The sequence below is a fragment of the Prionailurus viverrinus genome, chromosome A3 (assembly GCF_022837055.1).
Source record: "Prionailurus viverrinus isolate Anna chromosome A3, UM_Priviv_1.0, whole genome shotgun sequence".
NCBI lineage: Eukaryota > Metazoa > Chordata > Mammalia > Carnivora > Felidae > Prionailurus > Prionailurus viverrinus.
Window position 1 is genome coordinate 44,386,303 of NC_062563.1, and position 18,564 is coordinate 44,404,866.

An 18,564-nucleotide genomic window follows, 5' to 3' on the forward strand; every position below is an offset into this window, starting at 1 on the left:
GGCCCTGCTCCCTGGCTGATGTTAAGAGCTCTCCTGGGCTGAGCATCAGTGAATGTGGTCATGGGAGGCTTTTAACTCTTTGTTATAAAGGCAGAGCTGGGAGACAGATGAATCACTTCTGGGCCCCCGCATCCAGCCCAAAGTCTTTGCACAGCACTGAAACTGGAATGTTGATAAGGAGGTAAAAACAGGGGCTGTGTGTGGTGATTCCCAGCACCCAGCCCTGGGTGAGGAGGCACCTGGCTCACTCCTGGAAGAGTGAAGGCCTCAGCACATCCTTGGTCGATGCCTCTCTTTCTAAGCAAGCTAATCCTTAGACTGAATATCAGGGCCTGGAATTTTCTCCCTATGGCTCCCTGCACAAAAATGTGAGATCGAATACAAACAGATTAAGAAATAAAAGGCAAAACCTACCTGAGGATTGATGATGATCCTGATGGTGAAAGGTAAGTAGCACATTAGCTATTTTAGTTGCTGCTCCTAACAAAATTCAGTTGGAAGGGGGGTGCCTCTGAAGACTAGGAGACAACACATAGGACAAAAATAACTGTTTTCGTTGGAAGAGGAGCCCACTGGGGTCTGTCTTCCTCCCCCAGTGCTGACACAGGACTTAGCAGTCTGCTCTCCTCCCCACCCCCCCAAACTCCAAAGTGTTCCTGTTGAAGAAGAGGGACTTCCTTGACCCAAGAAGGAAGCTTTCCTCTCCTTCTTGCAGAGAAGCCATCGCCTGGGAAGTCGGGGTGAGGGATCCACCAGGGCAAAGGTGCTATCAGACTGGGGAAGAGAATTCCCCATTTTTCATCATGGGTGGTGACTGGCTGCTTGGGGATCTTTGTTTTTACTTCAATACCCTCTTTACTCTGAAATCTGTCAAAATGAGTATTAACTAAAATGTCCTTTCTATGTGCCACTGGAGTGATCTGTCTCTCTCCCCTGCCCTGTTTCTTCCTCTCACTGCAGGTGTTAGGAGAATTTCTAGGGAATTGCCAGTTCCTGGTTTCTCCTCCCTGCTCCCTCCCGGATACCTCTCCCTTTACCGGATTACACAATTCCTTGTGCCTGTGGCAATCTCCCCCTGAGCTGGTGTTGTGTTCATTCCCTAGCCCAATTAGTTCCAAGTTCTCTCTTTCACTTTTATTTTTCCTATTTACACTAGAAAAAGCTATTTGAGTATCTTCCCCAGTTAGCTGAATGAAGGCACGTACTCAGCTCCTAATGTTCCATTCCTGTGTCTCTGAATGTTTTGAGGGAGGTAACACCACTGGAGAATTCCCCACACACACTCCAGCCTGGATGAACTTACATAGTTTTAAATCCTTCTCAGTACCTGGGAACCAAAGCATAAGGACAACCACACCGGCATCATAGGGAAGGTGCTCTGTGTCTGGGAATATGTTGAGCTGAGAACAGGTCTGAGTGAATGACATGACCAAGAAGCAGAAAAGTCTTCCAGTCTCCTTGAGTGAAATGGTCCCTCTGTGGAAAGGAAGCCAGCCACTTTTGAAGGCTTGCTTTGTTTTTTGCTGTGAGCCTGCTGTCCCCATGTGATGTCTGGGTTCATCTTAGAGACTGTGGGCTAGGTGATCACCCACGTGGCTCCAAGGTTGGTGACACACTTGGACTCTGTGGGTGCTCTCAGACCGAGGAGTGGAGAAAACTTCCTTCCTCCTCACCTGCCTAGATGTCTGCATCTACGTTCCTTAACATGACCAGATTCCATGGAGACAGTCACCCAGACAGACCCCTGGTGTCCAGGTGATCCTTTTTTGTTTTCAGCCCCATCGCAAAGGCTGTATCTCAGGTCTATTTATCTGCCATCCTGCCCGCAGACCTAGGGAGGCACCTGGAAACCCTCGCAGGAAGGGTGGGTGGTTCTGAGACCACTAGGTGTTCTCTCTAAATGGGCACCTTTTTGCAGGGCTGTGGGCCGGTCCAGACTCCAGGACAGATACCACCCTAAGTAGGTGAGGGTGGGAGCAGAACTGGGGGCAGGGAAATGGGGGAACTAGAGCTTCCTCCTCATGGGGGATAGGAGCAGGCTGATGCTCCCCGCGGAAGGCCAGGGTCTTCCTCCCGAGGTTGGCTAGGGATCCTCAGGCTGCCTCACTCAGGGACAGTGCCAGCCGTCCCTCCCCCCTCCCCTCCTCCCTTCAGCAACAGCATTGGGTTGGATCCAGAGCGATTGGGAGTGAAGTGTGAGCTGAGCCAGCGCGGGGAGCCGGGACACCCTCGTGAGCCAAGTGCCTCCAGAGAGTCCGGTTCCAGGTCCAGAGGCTGGCGCGCGGGGGATCCCCACAAGGGGGCGGAGGGAAACCCAGGAGGCCCGCGGGAGGAGGCGCGGCTAGCGGCTGGGCGCGCGCAGCTTGAGCGCACTCGAGGCGTCTCCGCTCCGGGCAGACAGTGGGGAGGGGGCTGAAGAGACCCCCTCTGTTTCTCCGAAGTTTCGGGCGATTCCTTCTGCCCGGAGACCCGCCTCCCGGCGGCGTGCTCCCCACGAGGGGGCCTTCTGCGCCGCCCCCTCCCTCCCCCTGGCACCGCACGGCCGAAGGATCGCGCACGGGGCTCCCTCCCCAGCTCAGTCTCCTCCCCACGCGCCCCCTCTCCGCCGCGCCGGCCAGCGCGGGCTGCGTCCCCGGCACTGCCCCCCGCCCGCTTCCGAGCCTGAGCCGCCGCGCCGCCGCAGGCTGCGGGAGCTGCGCCGCCCGTGCTCCCGGCGCGCTCTGGCCCCGCTCGGCCCCGGCTCCCCGCTCCCCGCGCGCGGACCATGGAGTGAGGGAGCGGGCGGTCCCGCGACGCGCTCCCGCAGCCGGCGAGGCCGGAGCCAGCCCGGGTGGCCTCGCCAGCCCGCGGAGTTGGCCAGCGGCGGGCCCTCCTCCCGCCGGTCCTTCCCCGCTCCTCCTCCTCCTCGGCCGCCGCCGCCCCCGCCTCCCGGCCGCCCCCGCCGCCCCCGCCGCGCCGCCGCCCGAGGCCGAGCGCGGACGCCGAGCGTGGGAGCCATGGCGCGCGAGGAGGAGAGGGACCCCGAGCGCCGGGAGGCGGCGGCGCGGGCCAGCGGCGAGGAGGAGGAGGAGGAGGGCGAGGAGGGACTGAGCGACAGCGACGACGAGGACGAAGACGACGAGCCCGGCAGCGGCAGGGAAGAGGAAGAGGAGGCGGCGGCGGCGGCCAGGCAGGAGCGCAGCGAGGACGCGCGGCTGCAGCGAGCAGGGGTGCCTCCCGCCGCCGTCCCCGCCGCGGCCGCCCGCGACAGGAGCGGCCGCCGCCAGCCGGGGCCCCCGCCGGGGCCGCTGCCTTGCCGCCCGAGGATGCCGTCGCCCGACGACGAGGACCGCGAGCGTCGCCGGAGCCGCCGGAGGGACCTTCTGCTGAGCCAGCTCTGCTTCCTGGCCTTGGTGGCGCTGCTGCTCTGGTCGCTGTCGAGCATGCAAGAGCATAATGGTGAGTGCTCGCGGCTCGCCCCGAGTGGGCGCTGCGGCTCCGGCAGCTCGGGGCTCCCGGGCCGGGCGCGGGGCGAGCAGGCTGGCCGGCAGGAAGGGGTGCCGGGCACGAGGACTCCCCCTGCCCCTCGGAGGGGCTCGGGAGGAGGGGGCCCTAGAGGCCAGGACCGCGCAGTGGAGTCGCGGCCGGCACGCGGGGGCGCCTGGCTGGCCCTGGGGACCCTTACCTGTGCCTCTTGGCTCTCTGTCCTTCTTACCCACCGGCAGGAGGGACTGGTGGCGGAGGGGGTGGGGGCTGTTCCCCTAAAGAAGTCCCCCAAGGCCAGCAATGAAGTTGTCCCGGTACGATTTGGTACCTGTACAGGTAACCACCTGTACACCTTCGGCTTGTTGAGGGCACGAAGGGGGCTGGTTGATTGGTGAAACACATAATTTCCCAGTGTTCCCCATACGGAACAGGCGGTCTGGACCAGGCAGAAAGCTCCGTACCCGCTTTTCTAGAACAGGTGCGGGGAACTCCGGGGAGGAAAAGTGTTGGCCGCCTGGCTAGGGTTTAGGAATGGACTTGTTCTCTTTCACTGACCACTCACAGGGAAGACTGATCCCTTCTGGGCACTTGCAGCTCTGGAAGAAATGATTTAGATTGTGCTGCCCCGTCACGCTGCATTCTGCTCTCATGGTGCCCTGCAGTGGGTCTGCCCTTTCCCCACAACTTTTGTCTTATTTGTCCTTGGCCTTTCTTGAGCTGAAATAGACCTTGTGGAGAAATGTGCTCAGAACAGTTGTCCACTGAAAACAGTTTGGACCCTGGGGGGCAGCTGTCTAAATAATGGAGGGAAAGACTTGGAAGAAAAAGAATGTTGTAAAAACGGTTTTATATCCCAGCAGTTCAAGTGGCATGGTTCGTGGGAAAACAGCCGTAAAAATGGTTGTGAGAAAAAGAAAAAGCCGTTACAAGTATGTGCCTTGGTGTTAAGAAAGATGTAGCTCTAATACAAGGCGTTATGAAGTGCAGCACAAAAGCACTTTGATAGTGATGGTGAAGGGTGGCATCGGTTAAAAAGGGGATGTCCCCCAGATTGGCTGGTCTCGTGCTTCGTGGGGAAAGCAGGTGGTCCCTCTTGGTTCAAGTCTTAGCAGACCTCTTGACAGACTTCATCTTATATGGTAATATGAGGGAGTCGGTCCCAGTTTTCAGTGGAGCCGTCGGGACTCCAGAGCTCTCTCCTTTTCTCTTGAATCCCAGATTATCTGGTGAAGGGGAGTGTGCCAGGGAGGGAAGCTGGACTTCTCTTAAAGGGCAGTGTCGGACCTGCCAAAAGCAGTGACTGACTGATTCTCTCGAAGAGGGTTTTCATTAACCCCCTTTTAATCTTGCTGATTTTTGTGAGTGCAAAGCCAGTCTGTACTTGATGCCACCTTTGGTAAGGGCTCTTCTAAGTCAATTACATGCCGGCCATGTTTCCTGCATGCTGGGGCTCTGGGAGTTCTAGAGTGCCCATCACTTCCAGGATGTAAGGGGCATTTTTCTGGATGGCCAATGTGGCCCATATAGTTAAGTCCATCGATGGCTGGGGGCCGCCTGGGGCTCTGGGAAAGCCGGGGTGTTCAGGAGGAAGGGGGTGGAAGACACTCTGCAAACTAGAAACCTGGTGACTAGAATGTCATTTTGAAATGGTTTCCCTAGCAGTGACATTTCTTTTCAGGTGCCACCAACTCCGACTTTGTTCCATAGCACAGCCCTTTCCCTGGTCTCTTCCCTTGATCTCTGTCCTCCCATATTCTCTCTCTGTTTCTCTCTCCTTCCATAAATGCAAGCTTTCAGAAGACCCCCACCTCAGCAACTGAAGATCACCGTGAAAATCCAGCAGTGTGAAGGGGGATGCCATCCAGCCCCCAAATGGCATGCCAGTTGTAATTCTGTCTCGAATCACCTTTTCTTCAAGTAGATACTCATGATTTCATTATGTGATACCTTGCTGATTCACAGCCAGGCCCAGGTGTTGTGTGTGTGTGTGTGTGTGTTTTAGATCATATTTAAGATATTAATGTGTGTGAATCTGCAAGTGGTTATTTAGCTTGGGGGGGGGTTGTCCTTTGGCATACTTAAGCTTTAGAATAGTGACTTACCCTGGAAACTTGGGTGCTAACTCTACTTAAGTGTCTTTTCAGTATGGATAAAAAGTTTGGAGTTTGGCCTTGTTTCAAAGACCCTGTGTCTGCGAGAGGCTGAGTGATTCACTTAAGGTCACACGGCAATTGAGGAGTAGAGGGAGGACCTAACCCAAGGTGGCCTGACTCTTTGATCCCACCTCTGTTTCCTGGTATTCATGCCACCATCTGGGTGCAGCTTTGTAATATTTATATAATCACATGGGGGGTACCTTCCTAATGATCCAAGGAGAATATAGTTTTTAATTCACCTTGAAAACCACACCGTGATTAAAATGTAACTTCTCAGAAGCCGGTTTTCTTAACACATATCGATTTTTCTTTTTTTATAAAAAGGACTGTTCTTTTACCAAACCAAAATAGGGATGTGTGGCAGTTGTGTTATATAGTGTTGTGTAACACTTCTGATGGTGTGGAACCTGAGCTCCCTTTCCTGACATCTAACCAAACTCCAGTATTGACTCCTTTCTGCTGAGATGGGACGCAAGCATTATTAAATACAAGCCGGGGAAGGGTTACTGCTGGAATCAAGAAAAATGTGAATCCTCACAATAACCAGAGCAGGAGTAACAACTGGTGGATGGGCTTGTACGTGCCAAGCACTGAGCTCAGTACGCTTTATGTGCATTGCCTCATTCAGTAGCTGCACACCATCTTCACAGACGCTTGAGCTTTCAGCGGTAGAGGAAGCAAGGGCTTCCTCTTCAGGAAGGGAAACAAGGGCTCTTCAATCCTAGCTAGGGCTCTATGGTTGCTGATAAAGATCACGTTTTTTTTTTTAATTAAAAAAATAATTTATTTATTTAATTTACATCCAAGTTGGTTAGCTTATACCGCAACAATGATTAATGATTTCAGGCGTAGATTCCTTAATGCCCCTTACCTATTTAGCCCATCCCCTCTCCCGCCTCCCACCACAACCCCTCCCGTAACCCTCTATTTGTTCTCCATATTTAAGAGTCTCTTCTGTTTTGTCTCCCTCCCTGTTTTTATATTATTTTTGCCTCCATTCCCTTGTGTTCATCTGTTTTGTATCTTAAAGATCGCATTTTTGATCTGTTTTCAAAGCCAATTGAAGTAAGGTGTCAGATTGGCTAAATGAAGGTTTTCTTTTCTTTTTCTTGTTTCTGCAGTGAGAATGGATTACTTTTGTATGCTTTGAGTGGTCTGAAAATGTTTAGTTTTTCTCTGAAGTGAGGAACCTGGTCATCTTTTTCCAGAAGTGGTACAAATAAAGCCCAGAGGTTCTAGCTTAGGAGTGATGATAGACATCCCCTCTAGAAAGTTCCTAGGTAGGTGAGTAATGAATAAGAAAAAAAAAATGTAATATATATAGCTCAAAGTTTACATATATATTCTGGCCCAGTTACTGTTTCTAATAATGGATCTCCTCAAAACGTAGTGGTGTAGAACTACTGTTTTATGTTTTTGCTCATGGATACTTTGGGTCAGGAGTTTGGACAGGGTGTTCTGGGATGGCTTATCTCTGCTCCACGTCTGGGGCTCAGCTGGAAAGATTGAAAGGCTGGGTGACTTGACAGCTGGGTCTGCAGTCATCTGGAGGCAACATCACTCCCATGTCTGGGGTTGAGGCCAGCTGTTGGCTGGACTCTCAGCTGGACATTTACCCAGAACACCTATGTATGGCCTCTCCATATGGCTTCTCCATGTGCCTTAGTTTGAACTTCCTCAGAACACAGCAGCTGGGTTCCAAGAGGATAAAGTGGACGTACACAGCATTTATGTCTTAGCCTCAGAAGTCATGTGGTATGACTTCCACTGTTTTCTTTTGGCCAAAGCATTGGCATTTGTCATCCTAAGTTCAAAAAGGGGGGACATAGATGTCACCACTTACTCAGTGGAGGAGTGTCAGGTTATATTGTAAGGAGAGCAGGTGGGCATGTATATTGTGGCTAGCTTTGGAAAACCAGGGATCCAAGGGATAATAACTTAGAGACAGAGACATTTCCCAAGGAGGTAAATGGTGAATGATAAATATACACATATTTGAAATACCTTCCAATCATGAAAACATGGCAGCCCGTCTTAAGTTAGGTGTGGGGTCCACAGGTGGTATCTGAAAAGAGGGCTGTGTGGGTACTTGAACTGCACATTTCAGTTGCCAAGCTGAGAGCCTATCTTTAGCTTTGCGACCTCCCCTTCCTCAGAGGACAATGGCCACGACCTCTCGATCTCTTGTGTGGTTTACGGGGACGCCTTGCTGGATTCTTCTGCCTGGATATCCTCCCTTCCTGCCCTCCCTTCCATGCTTCACTACACTGGTCTTTCTAATGCTCCTCAAAAGGGTGACATTTCTTCTGGCCCCAGACCTGTCACACATGCCAGTTCCACACTTACCAATCACAGCTCGTTCATCTTTCACTTCCAGGCCTAAGATCTACCCAACCAGACTAGGTCCTCCCATTTTGCTCCTTGAGCTATTTTCTCTTCATAGCATTTATCACATTTGGCAATTATGTATTTGTTTGGTTGTGATTTGAGTAACCTGTCCTCTTCACCACATTCTAATAAACTCCAGGAGGTCAGGGACCCTCTGACCTTTGCTCACCTTTGTCATCTGCATCAACTGCCCTTAGTAGATGCTCAAAAGACACTTGTTAAGTAAAGAAGCTGTTTTGATTTCTGAACTACAGGACCTGTGATAAAAACTAGCGACTGCATGTCAGGAGCTCAGTTACTGGCATGCGTTTTAATCTCATGATTTAGAATTCTTCCCCCCCTCCCCCATCCATCAAAGTCAGTGTTGTTACCCATTTTTCATGGGCTAACACGGAGGCACACAAGGTGAGTACCTTGCTTTGTGTCACTTCATTAAGTGGCAGGATTTGATCCCAAGCCCACTTGTATCCAAGCTGCATGCCCCTGCATTGCCTAGCTCCAGCTGAGGAGGACACGAATAGAAAATGGGAATCACACTGCCTTTTTCAGTCGACTGGGGAGAGTAAAGGAGTAACAGAAGGTTGCTTTCATAGAAGCAGTATTTTAGAAACACATCGCTTTTCAACCTTTTCTATTTTCTGCCTAAACATATATAGATGTGTCTCTCCTGGCTTTTCTTAGCTGCTCATCAACCCAGATTTTTCTCAAAGATTTCCTTTACTTGCAAGCCTTGAATCCTTGTGGGAAGATTTTTTTAATACCCTGGAGGGTTGGCAAAGCCAAAAGAATTGCAAAACCAGCCATTTGCTGAGAATTCCAGGGCTTGGTGGAAGTTGGCTGATAGGACAGGATTTTGGCAACTCTCTTTTTCCTCAAGGAGATTACTTTTCCTTGAGCTAAATATATGTTTTTGGAGGGAATAATAGTACAGTGACTCTTGTATTGGGGAGACTGAGGTACAGAAAGTTCATAAGATGTCCTTGAAGTCACATAGCAAATGAGTGGTACTTCCAGAAGGTAATTCAAGTTTTTCTGCTCTTTTCCTGCCCTCAGTTTCTGGAGGGCTTGTTTGGCACTGACTTTTGTTTGTCTTTGCAACAGTTTGAAACATGGTTTTATCCTGTAGGGTTTGAGAATTTGACGTATTAAGGGATACAGTGGAAGAAGGTTTTCTCTAGTGAAACGTGGTGGTTGCCATCCAGGCAGTTTTAATCACGGAGTTGTGAGTTCTAAGACATGGAAGATATTTTCCAGACTCTCTCCTGTGGCTACAGGTGCACCAGTCCTGTCCTCATTCTCATCCCTGGGGGCTTCACCTCCCTTACCAGTTTTCCCACTCTCACCTTTGTAAGTGGTCCCTTGTGAAACAGTCTTCAGTGGCATCTCTTGAATGAGTTTCTGCCTGGACTCCACTGGTAGAAGACCCAAGGACCTCCATTCATTCATCCAGTTAATGTTTGGCAGGCTTTTTACTAGTTGTTGGGGTGACAGCAGTGTCTGAGATGGATACCCAGAATATTGTCCTCATGGTGGCTTAGACTTTAGTGGGAAGAGAGGCGTCGAACAGCTAATTTTCAAGAATTATAGGAGAGGCGAATGAGAGAGACAGCATGGCGTGAGGAGGTGTTGGTAGTAAGGAGAAGCTGGAACCCGGAAAATCGAAGGAATTACGTTGGTAATGAATGGGGAACAAAAAACAAATGTATAAAAATTGGGTAAAAGATACTGACAGGCAGTTGACAAAGCAGTTGCAAATGACCAGTAGATACCAGTAAAAATCCTCAACCTCAATAATAATCAGGGAAATCTCATTTTAAAAATGATGAAATACATTTTTAAATATCAGGTTGGCAAAAATGAAAATGCAGGATAATGTCAAGTATTAACACAGGTGCAGGAGAGATAGCTTCTCTCATTTACTGCAGGTGAGGGTATAAATTGGGTCTCCAAACATGGTGGGGAACTGCAAGGTGATAAGGTTTTAGGCACAGACCCCAAATGAAACCTTGGCTAATAAATTTTTTTTTTTTTACTGTTTGTTTATTTTTGAGAGACAGAGAGAGCACAGGCAGGGGAGGAACAGAGAGGGAGGAAGACACAGAATCTGAAGCAGGCTCCGGGCTCTGAGCTGTCAACACAGAGCCCGACACAGGACTTGAACCCATAAACCGTGAGATCATGACCTGAGCTGAAGTCAGATGCTTAATCGACAGCACCCCTGGTTCCCCAACCTTGCCTAACTTTCAATGAGATGTATATATGGGAATTGTGAATTTGAATGGCAGTGCATAGACATTTGACACTTGGATAGAAGCTCAGCTTTCCCAAGGGGAACTGGGTGGGCTCAGGTGGTTAAGCATCCACCTCTTGATTTAGGCTCAGGTCATGATCTCAACGGTTTGTGGGTTTGAGTCCCACTTTGGGCTCTGCACAGAGCCTGCTTGGGATTCTCTCTTCTCTCTCTCTTTCCCTCCCTTGCTCACATGCTCGCTCTCTCTCTCTCTCTCTCTCTCTCTCCAAAAATAAACATTAAAAACAAACAAACAAACAAACTCAACTTTTCCTGGACACCTCAGTGATCGAGGAGCAGTCATGACCCTTTGAACTCTAGACTTCAAACATTGGAAGGTACGGGGAATAGGCCTTTGATATTTCTGGAGGTATTCAAACCAATACAAATTGCTTATCTAAATCATGAAATCTAGCCATTATTCCTTGTCCATCACTCTTCATTTCTAGGAGAATGAGAACAATTAAAGTCTGCTTCTCTGTTGACCTAGTTCAGAGGAATTTCACATTTGCAACTTTGTGTTTTTCTCTTCATGACTCCCTCTCTGCTTCTGCATTGTTTGACCTCAGCAAAAGTCATTTTCACTTGAGTGACAAACAGTGCGCTCTGAACCCACAGGGAACAGGAATTAACAAGCACATTTCTTGGGTAGGGTTTTGATGTAAGAACAAAGTGGGTGATGGGAAGCATGGGTGACCAGGAGAAAGGGAGTGCTGAAGGTTAACGTTGCTGAGTCAATAGCACCATCTTTAAGAAGGAACATTCACTTTTGGACATTTTGACTTTGATTACTGGTAGGACATCTGGGTGGAGTATAGCTGATTGTCAAAAGTCAAGACCATAAGCAGTTGCTACAGATAAGTACCTGGGAAATAGTATGCATGAGGGTGAAAATTGTATCTTTGCTTGGCTCCTGGGTTTCCGTCTTCTCTGCACCTTGTAATCACGAGGGAACTTTAAACTTTACTTATGTCTGGGTCTAACCCTCCCCCCCCCCCCCGCAGAGATTCTGACATAATGTTCCTGGGTATAGCTTGGGTATTGGGATTTTTTTTTTTTTTAATGGAAGCAGATGGCTCTAGTGTGCAGCTAAGACTAGACACCACTGGATAGATCAGTGGTCAGTATTTATCACAGCCATGTCAGTGCTCTTTGTACCCGAGCTATGAAGCACGCTGGGCTTAATTTTTCTGTCCTAAATGTGAATGAATATTTGCTTAGTTTTCTAAGCCTTCACCACTAATTGAAGCCCAAACTTTCCTCCGGTTGCCCTCACCTTCTTTGCCTATGTACACTGCCATTAGATATTCTATCCAGTTCTCTTTTTTCAGAAGTCCTTCTCAGATTGTTCCAGCTTGTTCTAGTCTGGATAGGTTGCTTGTTAAATCTGCTGCCCAGCTGTTATCTTGAGATCTGCCTATAGCTTCATACTGCCCATGACTTCCCCCCCAACCCCCAGCTCTCCCTGTGTTGCAAGGAACCTGTATGCATTTCCTGCCTTGCTTGGTTTATCCCTTCATCTGTGGTACACGTTTCTGGGGATCACACACTCCAGGTGCCTCCTAAGAGAGGGTGTGGAAACAAGAAAACAAAGGTTTGAGACATCGTAGATTTGAAAATAGGCTTGAAAATACATTAATTCGAGTCTCACACTTTGAAGATAGTTTGGCTGGAGGGGGAATTTATGTTGGAACTCAGTTTCCCCAGTTTTGAAGGCATTGCTCTTAAGGGTTACCCCTGAGAAGTCTGATGCTGTTCTAGTTCTTTTGTATGTTACCTGTTTCCTCCTGTCTTCCCCAAAAGCATGGGTGCTCTTTGTTCCTAATGTTCAGGCATATCAGTTAAATGGCTGGGGTGGTTCTGTTTTCATGTATTGTACTGGGAACTCACCTGGTTCTTTTCATCTGGAGGCTCATGTCCTTCAGATCTGGGAACTTGTGTGCATTCCTCCAACCCAAGCTCTCTCCCCTCTCTGGATTGTCTGTTACTGGGGTGTTTGACTTCTAAGATTGATATTCTGATTTTCTGATCTCTTCTCTCCCATTTTTCCCTCATCCTCCTGCTCTAATTTCTATAGGTTGCTGAACCACATCTTCTAGTTCTACTGAGGATTTCATTTCTGCTGTCGTATTTTTAGTTCCAAGAGCTCTTTTTCTCCCTCCTCTGAGAGTTATTTTTAGTAACATCCTGTTCTGCTTCATCAATACAGCATCATTGCTTATATCCTAAAGTGTGTGAATAGTAAGTAGTCTTTGGAATTTCCTTTTCTGTATGTGGACTTGGTTTTTTCCAGGTTGCTGTTGTCTTTCCGTTTTGTTTTTCATATTATGTGCTTTCTTTAAAAGTTAAGTGATCCTTTGTGTGTACTCATTGAAGAGAGGCCACTGAAATGATGATTGGAAACTGCAAAGAGGAGGGTCTGTTGACTGTTTCTCTGTAAGGTGATCCAACTGGGCCATGTCACCGGGCAGTGCTCCATGTCTCCAGTTCTGGATCTTTATCAGGGGGTGGTTGGGTTTCTCAGAGTGGGGTTGCCCCATGTCCTGTCTGGAGGGAGAACCAGTAGGAATCCAGTGGGAGAGGAAGTGGGGGCTAGGGGGTGTTGTTCAGCAGAAACATTCTCCTAGACTCAGTGAGTTGTCCTGAGGCAGTTATAAGTATGACGGAGCTGAACAATTTATTTTGATGCAATGCAGTTTATTTCAGGCTCCCTTCCTCCTGCCCTCCTTCCCTCCCTTCCTGCCTTCCTCCTTTCTCTCTTTAGCTCTCATATACATGAAACTGGTAAGAGTTGTTGCCCCCTGATGGGGCTTATGCTCAGGGTAGGGGGAAAGAAGGCATAGTCTTCATCATCTCCTTTCCTTTAACTGAGATTTTTATTGAGATAGTTGTGGATTCATATGCAGTTGTAAGGAATAATGCAGAGAGATGCCTAGTACATTTCCCCCAGTTTCCTTGAATGGTAACATTTTGCAAAACTCTAGTGTAATACCATAACCAGAGAAGTACCATTGATAACAAGCCACCAACCTTATTCAGATTCCCGAGCTTCATTTGTGCTCATGTGCGTGCATGTGTATATGTGTATCTGTTTAAGTGTATGTAGTGTTTGTATGTGTATATGTATGTGTAGAGCATATGTGTGCAGTATGTGTGTGTGTGTGCATTCAGTATGTGTGTGTCATGTGTACACGTGTGTATGTGTAGTGTATGTAGTGAATTCAGCATGTGTGTGCCTGTAGTGTGTATGTGCATGTATGTGCGTGTAGTATTTGTTCATGTGTGTATAGTATTGTGTGTGTGTAGTGTGTGTTAGAGGTGTGTGTATGTTTTATACAGCTTTCTCACTTGTGTTGGTTGCTGTAACCACCACAATCAGAATATTGCACAGATTCACCATCATGAGGATAACTTGTGTTGCCCTGTCCTAACCACACACGGCCTATGTATCTTTTTATTCAGAAACAACAGTCAAAGTAAGTAACTTCTGTCACCTACTCCAAAAATAAAGGTAAAAAAATTGTAGCTTCTAGAATTAAAGGAAATTCCACCACCAGCAGTGTCGCTCTGCACCGAAAGCTGCTTGTGAGGTGGGGGTGGGGAGAGGAGTGTGAAGTCCGTCAACATTCGGGATACTGGGGGCATGGAGACCTTTCTCAGTCGTCAGGTTCACTCCTAATCAGGGATGGCAGCCATATCTAAGTGCTGGGTGAAGGCTGCATGTGGCTGGTGACCTGTTTCTCTGGTGGATGATGTTTCCTGTCATTTGCACAGCATTGCTGGATGAATTCTCTGTGGAAAGTTTTTTCAAGTTGCTTGTTCATTCAGGCAGTTTGGCTAAGCTTTCTGCAATGAGATTTTCACCAGTATCTGTTTCTTAGGGTATTAGAGATAGAGATCTTGGGGGCTATTGTCTCTTAACATCTGAGAATTACTGCTGGGGGAGGAGCCGGGTTTTCTGACTCTTTGCTTAGTAAATACTTAAGGAAAAAGCAGAAAATTAAGGCTAGAAATGAATTTAATGTAGATGGACTCAGTGAAATTATTTCAAAATCTGAAATGTTCCCGAAGTGTTAGAATCTTGTTGGGAATTATTTGGCATTTAGTGTAGTCACTAAATGGGGAAAATTAGGGAATGTCGGGGGAGGGGGCGGCTACTTCTTGTAGCAAATAAAATATTTTGGGGGGGATTTTTTTTTTTTTTGGAAATACTGGCTCTTAGGACAGTCTTAACTTGCTTCAGGAGAGAGTTAACATCGCTGGTTTACTTTCCACCTGGGGAGTCACCTCATATAACCATGGCAATGATTAGTTGTTTCAAAAATGAGTAACCTTGAATTTTTTCCTGTTGGGGTTTTTGAGTTTACAAGATTTCAACTTTTTTCATACCTGGTGTTACAATTCTAGTCTGTGATCTGAACACCACTTCCAAACAAAGCAAAGTTTCCTAGGACCTTAACACCCTAGGCTTTGAAAACCTGATGATAATCACCTTCTTAGTAGGATTTCATAATGTGGCTATTTGAAATCACAAATGTTTGCTGGGTTAAGTGCAAAAAGAAAACCTATTGCACCTATTTTCGATAAATCTGGACATGAAGACAGGTCAATTCCAGTATTTTCCAACATTGTGGTATATTTCCTCCCTCATATATTACAAAATTGATTGAATACTATATATAATATCTTGGATACCGCTTTTGAATTAAAAAATTAATATACATTCAAATCGCCATGATGCAGAACAAAAATACCAGTCCCCCAAAACTTTGTCAAACCAACCCTTTGCAGTTATACCCTTCTTCATCCCTATTGTTTGACCTCTGTTACCATTGGTTTTGTCTTTTTGAGAATGTCAAACAAATGGAATCCTACAGGATGAAATACTTTGACACTGACTTCTTTCACTCAGCAGAATGCCTCTCAGATTCATCTACACTGTTGCATGTGTAGGTAGGTCCATTCCTTTTCATGGCTGAGTAGTGTTCCATTAAACCAGATGTACAACAGCTTGTATATCCATTTACCTGTTGATATTTGGGTTGTTTTTAGTTTTGGTGATTATGAATAGAGCTGCTGTAAACGTTCAGATCCCAGGGTGGGTTTTTTTTTAAATTTTTTATTTCTTTTTCTGACTTTATCATACTGGCCGAGACTTTCAGTACAATGTTGAGTTTGAGTGGACATCCTTGCCTTGTCCCTGATCTTAAGGGGAAAGCCTTCAGTCCTTTAAGTATGATGTTTACTGTAGGGCTTTCATGTCCTTTGTCAAGTTAAGGAAGTTCCCTTCTAGTTACAGTTTGTTGAGAATTCTTATCAGAGATGGGTATTGAAGTTTATCAGGTGCTTTTCTGCATCAGGTGATATGATGCTATGTTTTTTATTCTTTAGACAGTTAATATGGTGAATTACATGGATTGATTTTTTGACTACAGATTTGAAAAAATGTATATACCCTGGAGAAGCCCCACTTGATCATGGTGTGTTTTTTCTTTCATATTTCTGGATTTGAATTGGTCCTGTTTTATTGAGGACTTTCACACCTGTGATCACCCAGAGTGTTGGTCATAGGTTTATTGTACTTTGTCTGGTTTTGCTGGCCCCATGAAATGAATTAGGAAACATTATTCCCCTTTCCTACATTTCCTGGAAGAGATTGTGTAGAATTGGTAGATTCTGCTCTTTGACTTATCATAAACATTTCTCTATAGCATCAAACTTAAGATATTATTTTCACTGCCTGCATAAGCATAGTATTAAAAATCACAAAAATTTTCTTAGTATTATAGCAAGTGACGTTTATTGAACACTTTGTATGCTTGAGGCACTGTTCAAGTGCTTTTCCCTGTATTGAATCCTTTAGTCTGCACGATATCCAATGGAGTGGGTACCATTATGATCTTCACTTTACATGCAAAGAAAAATAAGACAGTGTGTAAATGACTTGCCCAAAATTTCTATGTGGTTAAGTTGTATATGAATTCAGGCTGTCTGATTCCAGACCCCATGGCCTTAACTATTACATTTTATCCTATGGTTATATTACAGTTTACTTTTTCATACCTCCATTTGGGATATTTAGGTATTTTCTATATCCTCACTGTGATCATTGTTCTTGTACTCAAGTCCTTGATAATTGATGGCAATTCCTTTAAGCTGGTTTCCTAGACGTAAGTGCCATGTCAGTGTCAAAGTGCATGCCTATTGTAAAGGCTAACATCCTGCTATGTAATTTTCCAGGAATTTGAAGAAATTAAAAATTCCAACAGCAGTGTTTGAGAGTACTCAATTCAGTGTTCTCTGCCAGAATGGAATATTATGATTATTTTACATATTTTAAATTCAGTTTGCAGAGAGATGGTATCTTACTGCTTTATTTTGTGTTTTCTTCATATTGGTGAAACTGAATGTTTAAAATGTTTATTGACTTTTTATTTCTTGTGAGAAAAACTTATTCATGTCTCTTCTCCATTTTTTTCTAATGGGATAACTATTTTTCTTAATGATTTGTAAAACTCTTTATATATTCCATAAATACGTTTTTAATCCTATGTCAGTTTTGTTTTTTTTTTTTTTGGGCATACAGAAGATTTTCATTTTTATCTAGTTAAAACTATATTTCTTTTTTTCTTGTCTTTTTTCATTGTTTTATTCTTCGATCCAGGATCTCAAGTGTGTACATAAAACCTTGGTTTGTGAGCATAATTTGTTCTGGAAACATGCTTGTAGTTCAAAGCACTTGTAAGTCAAAGCGAATTTCAAGAACCATTGGCTCAGTTGTGATCATATGACATTCGGCATCACGTACTACTCGTATTGCAAGACATCGCTCCTTTAGCAAGTTAAAATTTATTAGAAATGTTGGCTCGTCTTTCAGAACACTCGCAGAACAAGTTACTCCCAATCCAAGGTTTTACTGTATTTATTCCACATAATCCTTTATGTCTTTTTCCTCATATTATGGTTTAGTTTTAAAAAAATTAACTTTATTTCATTTGGAAGGTATCAGAACTAAGATGAAGATTTCACTTAAACTGATGAACAGATTTAATAGTTAAATTGTTTATTGAATAATCTTTCCTTTACCCAGACATTTGTGGTCTGACCTTTCTTCCATGCTTGTTCTCTTATGTACCAGAAGAGTTTTTGTGATGTGTATTTTGTTCTATTTACTCATTAGTTACTTGCTGTAGTTCATTAGCATATTTATTAACAATAGGGCAAGACTCCTCTCCTCTTGTTTTGGGGAAAAAAATCATTTGCTATTATCACTTGTTTATCCTTCCAGGTGAACTTTAAAATCTCTGTTGAATTTTGCTCAAATGCCTCTGGGTTTTGACAGATCTATAAATAATTTGTGGAAAAATGGCATTTTACAACATTGATTATTTTCATTCAGAATGTGCTTCATTTGATCAAGACTTTAAAACAAATCTGCCCAGATTCATAATTATTTCCCTCTTTCTTACATTTCTTTGTGGAAGTTATTCTGTTATTATTTATTGTGGCTGTTGTTTCATTCTTTATATATTCTCTTAAAATATTTACTCTTTGTAATTAATTCTGTTCTTTATTTTTCATTCTTAAGTTTTAAACTACATAAGTATTAATAAACACAAATTGATTTATTAATGACCATTGGTTTATTAATTACAATTAATAACCAAAATAATACCTTATATTTTCCAATATTTTTCTGTTAAAGGGAATTTTAATTTAATTTTGTTTCTTTATGATAAAGCCCTCAACAAAGTAGGTTTATTTATTTTTTCTTTTTTGGTTAAGTTTTTAATTCCAGTTAGTTAACATATAGCGTTATTAGTTTTAGGTGTAAAATACAGTGATTCCACACTTCCATACATCACCTGGTGCTCATCACAACAGGTACACTTGGAAGGATTTTTTTTTAAAGTTTATTTATTTATAATCTCTATACCCATCATGGGGCTCGAACTCATGACCGTAAGATCAAGAGTTGCATGCTCCACCAATTGAGCCAGCTAGGCACCCCTAGAGGGAATTTTATGTATGTATGTATGTATGTATGTATGTATGTATTTATAAACTAGCAATTATTTTTATGCTTACTTATTTTGAGAGCAAGTGAGCATATAAGCAGGGGAGGGGCAGAGAGAGAGAGAGAGAGAGAATCCCAAGCAGGCTCTGTGCTGTCCTGACATAGCAGGGGGCGGTGCGGCGGGTGGGGGGGATGGGTGCTGGGTCTCTCTTGGAATGGGAATGTCATGACTGGAGCTGAAATCAAGG

The 18,564-nt window shown here is 45.3% G+C and overlaps 1 protein-coding gene across 2 annotated transcripts in view; it reads left to right on the forward strand.

The window, feature by feature from the left end:
- The first annotated feature begins 3,084 nt into the window (after positions 1 to 3,084).
- SLC24A3 (solute carrier family 24 member 3) overlaps positions 3,085 to 18,564 on the forward strand; it is a 489,601-nt gene continuing 474,121 nt past the window's right edge. For both annotated transcript variants that reach the window (XR_007151199.1, XM_047854362.1), the window contains exon 1: positions 3,085 to 3,438. Coding sequence is in view for 1 of the 2 variants with exons in the window: in XM_047854362.1 (XP_047710318.1) it covers positions 3,306 to 3,438 (133 nt within the window). In the remaining variant the exon portion in view is untranslated. The remainder of the gene's footprint in view (positions 3,439 to 18,564) is intronic.